This window comes from Octodon degus, unplaced genomic scaffold (assembly GCF_000260255.1).
Source record: "Octodon degus isolate 3935 unplaced genomic scaffold, OctDeg1.0 scaffold00131, whole genome shotgun sequence".
NCBI lineage: Eukaryota > Metazoa > Chordata > Mammalia > Rodentia > Octodontidae > Octodon > Octodon degus.
The window spans coordinates 143242-148291 of record NW_004524707.1 but is presented as its reverse complement, the minus strand read 5'-3'; the positions used below and the strand labels follow the sequence as shown (position 1 = coordinate 148291).

General features: G+C 47.5%; 1 protein-coding gene across 16 annotated transcripts in view; it reads right to left on the bottom strand.

Annotated features, from left to right (window-relative positions):
* The window catches only part of Nfasc (neurofascin), a 191064-nt gene that overhangs the window by 176972 nt on the left and 9042 nt on the right, over nt 1-5050 (bottom strand). For 9 of the 16 annotated variants that reach the window (XM_023701250.1, XM_023701255.1, XM_023701252.1 and 6 more), the window contains exon 2: nt 3524-3653. The exons of the other annotated variants lie outside the window; for them this stretch is intronic. In XM_023701250.1, coding sequence (XP_023557018.1) covers nt 3524-3630 — 107 coding nt within the window. In that variant the 5' untranslated portion in view covers nt 3631-3653. The remainder of the gene's footprint in view (nt 1-3523; nt 3654-5050) is intronic. 16 annotated transcript variants of the gene reach the window in all.

Here is a 5050-nt window from a genome sequence, read left to right as displayed (position 1 = left end):
AATATATAAATTATATATCCTAACATATAGGATATTTCATAGTTACTCACTGAAGCCATTAGGAAAAGCCAGGGCTTGAAACCACTATCGAGAAGGAGAGGTGGAGACATAACGATGCCAGCTCACATTCCTGAGCACTTCTTGTTAGCCGGGGGTGCGGGGCAGAGAGTGAAGGGTGGGGGGTGTCCATGTACCTTATGTAACAACTCCACGCAGAGCGTTATTAATGCAGATAGATGTGGCAAACAGCGTCAAGTGCTATGCAGCTGGGATCTGCTGGAAGGGTCTAGAAAGCTGTGTGGGATTGGGATTACAGGTGAAAACCAGAGAAGACTGAAATCACTTGCCCAAGAGCACAGAACCAGGGAGCAGAGAACCAGGTCTGAACCAGGCAGCCTGACTCCAAGTCCCTTGCTCTTGCACAATGTTCTATTTCCAAAACTAGATGCATATACTTGGGTATTTCACAACATGAACTTACAAAAACAAATCTCAGGAGGAGAGAAAGGGGGAAGGGCAGACAAATAATCTGGAGCTAAATCAGTCTAAGAAACAAACTGAGAAGCAAGTATACATAAAACTGCGGAAATCAGAATAAGAGTAGAAGACTAGTTCAATGTCAATGTCTTAGTTGTGAATAATGTGCGCTATAGTTTGCAAGACGTTACCATTAGGAAAAGCACAGGCTCCCTCTGGATAATTCCTACTGCTCTTTATGAGCTGACTATCTTAATAGAACTTTCAGTAATCATAGTCATAAGAAAACAGTCTTAGGAAAGAGAACATCTTTCGCCGCCACTGAGTAGTCTTTGATCTATTGAGTCCCTAACACACCAGCATACAGATAGACACCAGATAATATCACCAGTCCACTGAGAAAGAACTACAGTGTTTTATGGTGCCCTCTACACGCCCTCTCTTTATTTTTCCAAAGAAGGCTTCAGGAACTTAGAGGAGCCATGGAGTATGTTCAGAAGGGACTGCCTGCTTGAATAAGAATGGGGCCTTAATTCAGCTTTGCCCTTATCCCATTCCAGCCTTCCAGACCTTTCCAAGAGGGCACAGTTTCGTAACACTCAAACATGTTTGCCACAACTCCTTTAATACTCCACTTGGCCCACACCAATGGCAGACATCTCCAGCATGCGGTATGTCTTCCGCACCTGTGCCAGTCGTCACCACCTCAACTGTGCCAGTTGTTAGGCCAACTGTCAGGATGGCATGACAATATACCACTGAATCTGGGGACCAGTAGTGGAACCCATCCTAATCCCAACAGTCCCAAAAGTCCAGCAGGGTCCACTGCAGCACACGGCACAGGCCGTGCAGGAACAGTCACAGGTCTGTGGAGGTGAAGAGCGCAAGCACAGAAACCCCTAGCTCTGTGGTCAGATGGGCATTTCTGTTGGTGTTTCGGGAATTTATCATAAGCCAAGGCGGGCTAATAGGAGTTTCATTTCTAGCCCAAGCCTAACTGGAAGTTTTTATTCCCATCAGAAGGACATACTGACCACAGGGGCATGAGTGTCAGAAAACTTCAGACTGTTCAAAGAGAAAAAAAGTGGGAGACATAAAATGAAGATCTGGCACACTAAAGGGGGATTCCCAGCATATGAAACAGTGCCGGGCAGCAGACACTCTGAAGCAGCGAAATGTATAAGCCCTCTGCACTTACAAGTAAACTTGGAACAGCCATAAACTCTAACACTAACCCTGACAAAGAAATCAACAGCCAGCACAGGATTTTATGGAGCACAAAGGAGAAAAATCAACCAAATTGGAGGACGGCAAGAGAACAAATACAGACCAGATATGAACGGAGAGCTGCTCATACCTCAGGGCAGAGCACTGCTAACCGAAGGCCGGGGAGACAGCTCAGCAGTCTAAGTGCCTGCCTGGCAAGCACAATGACCCAGGTTTGATCCCTGGTACCACATGCCATGCCGGCCATGCACCTTGCTGGCTCCCCAAACTGGGTGTGGTGGCTCACGCCTGAGCTTCGTAGTGAGACCCTGTACCAAATAAATAAATGAAATAAATCTTTAAAAAAAGGAAAAGAAACTGGTACCTGAGCCCCCTGTGTGGCATTCTCCCTTCTGTGTAGTGAGGCTCCAGTTTCCAGTCTGAGGAGTCACTTTTGTTCTCTGTGTGGATTCAGTTAGCCTCAGCTAGCGCCGGAGAGAGTGCTGAGTTAAACATCTCTTCCAGGTACAGATAAGCACCTGGACTAGGTGGCTCCTTCTTCAACTAATCAGCTGCCCTCACCCCTAATACTGACCAGCTCGGCCCTGCAATCTGGGCATCACTGCTAAAGCGAGAAGGGCGGGCAACAGTAAGCAGATCTCAGGGCCTCCTCTAATGTGGAAGCAATGGGAAGAGACATGTGCCCCGTCCGCCCATCCAGGATGGGGCTCTGGCAACACGTGATACAAGCAGTCAGCTGATGCCACACCGGGAAGCAAGGTGGACAAAGGCTGCCCGCTTCTACGTCCCCATATCCTTTCAGCACCAGCACACAAAGTAGACCAAAGCAAACCAAAGAGACTGCATCTGAGCTCAGCAGCTCTGTCACGCAGACAAGGGTCCACAGAGGCAGACGATAACTCTTTTTGGGAGAGTCTTGGGCCTGAGACAAGGGAGACTGACCAGTGTGGCCTGATGTTACAGTGTCACCAAGAGCCAGCCAGTGCCAGTGCTCTCAAACCCAGAGGAAGATTGGAGTTTCCACAATACCTACACTATCGCTCTTCAGTACAAACGACCCTCAGACCAGGAAGCTCCTCCAACAAGGAACTGTCAGCCCACACTGGAACCCAGAGCTTCGTGACAAGTAACGAGCCATGTTCAGGAGACCCACATCCAATCCTAGCTCCAACACTCAGAACTGCACATCCTCAATCTGAGCTTCTGTCTTCTCAGTGTAGTGGAGATAACAGCATCCAATCCAGTAACTCAGTAATACCATACGCTTAGTACTAAGGTTTAAACAACCCTTATAAGTGGCCATTGGTGTCCCCAGTTTACAACTGAAAAGGTAAAGCCAGCGAATGTTCAATAGGTTGCTCTACTCTCACTGAATCTGTCAAATCCCTAATCAGTGCCCTTTCTGCCATCCCTCACTAGAATCATCACCAATTCAATATGCACTTTTGTAAGTTGACCAAGTTCCTGGCACTGCGTTCTCACTGCAAGTTATTCTTCCCACAGTAGTACTGGCCTGCTCTAACCAATCGCATGCTTTGATCCTACTCTTCTGAGTGAACAACATGGGGAAGGCATTGGCACGCTGACGCAAAACATCTTTGCTCCCAAGCCCTTACAATCCCTGTGGTCCAGGAGAGCACAGCCTGGTGCACAGCACAGCAAAGGCATGAGAACTCACATGTAGAATCTAGCCCATCCAAGTGTGGTTTGTGGACAGCCAGTCCTGGCATTCCATGGAAGCCCCCTAGAAATGCAGAATCTCAAGCCCAACCCAGATCTACTGAATTCTAGTCTGCAGCCTTCCACAGTTCTGGCAGACGTGTGTGTGCAGAGAGGCTGGGAAACACTGCGGGGAGGGACAGTAACCTCCTTGAACCCAGCCAAAGAGGCGCTTACAGCTTCAGGTGGAAGGCATGGCTCACCCATTTCTTGTCAGGCACAGCACACACCTAGAAAGTAAAACAAGGATCTGAATGACCACGGGGAGCCATGTCACCAAACTCCTATCCCCTCCAGAGCTGTCCTTGGGCCAGCATCATGGGATTCCATGTCCTGGAGCTGCCGGAGTATGAGTGAACCCTCCTGTGAATAAGTAGAAGCCTCAAGGCAAGACCCTGTCACCATTTAAGGGATAAGAAATAAAGGGAAATGGGCATTGTGGTGCATATCTATAGTCCCAGCATGCTGGGAGGCTGAAGCAAGAGGATTGCATGTTCAAGACTAGCTTGGGCAATTAAGCAACTCAGGGAGTCTCAAATAAAAAATGAAAAGGTCTAGGGATATAGCTCAGTGGAAAAGCCTGGGGCATAATCCCTAGTACCGAAAAAAAAAAAAAAAAAAAAAAAGTGAAAGGAGTTTCTTCCCTTCCACACTATCCCTTCCCCCTCCTGAATTGTTCTTCACTACAGAATGGGTGAGTTCAGTCTCAGCACAGTCCCTGAGACAGCAAGCTGCCTGATCACCCATAAAGGCAGCACTGTCCAGCAGGCATGGAGGTGGCTGGTACTAGCTGAGCCTTGCGAAGAAGGGAATCCTCGAGAGATGGACAGACAGAGGCACGCATCATCGGGATCCTCAGGGTCTTGCACTCCACCCTGGCTTTGGAGCCCCACTACCACGCTGCCTTTGTTTCTGGTGTGTGTGTGTGTGTGTGTGTGTGTGTGTGTGTGTGTGTGTAATTTTTCTCACACGCCTGCCTCTGGGCTCCCATCAGCCTGGAAACAATCATCCTCACGCCTCTTTTGTCATTTCCCACAGTACTAAGTGCAGAGACTTACGCCCCGCAGGAGTTCAATAAATATTATTTGTATTCACATGCACACATTTTCTAGGGGTCAGACCCATTCTCCGGGCTAACAAAGAGCTACTCACAGTCAGGCATCTATTAAGGAGGACTAGCAGCACATTGAGATTCTAAGGGAGAAAACAAGAAGGCCTCCCTTGAACAATGACATACTCTAACTTGAGAAATTAGACTTACACACAGCAAGCCAAAATGCCAGAGAATCATGCACATCAACAGTCATGTGTCAACACAATAGCAAGTTTCTGCTCTAGTCTTCGGACTTGCTTATGGATTGGCATTTTAAAGTGTTTCACCTTCTTCTACCATTCACCTATATCCCCATCCTGACTAGGTATACCAGGTAAACAGGTTGAGAGCAAAAATACAAAACAAAAACAACAACAAAAAAACCCTTAGAGTGAGAGCCAAATCTAGCAGCACATGCCTTTAATCCTAACACTCTGGGAAGGTGAGGCAAGAGGATTACAAGTTTGATCCCAACCTGAGCAATGTAGCAATTCAGTGAGATTCTATCTCACATTTACAAAAAAATAAAAAAAA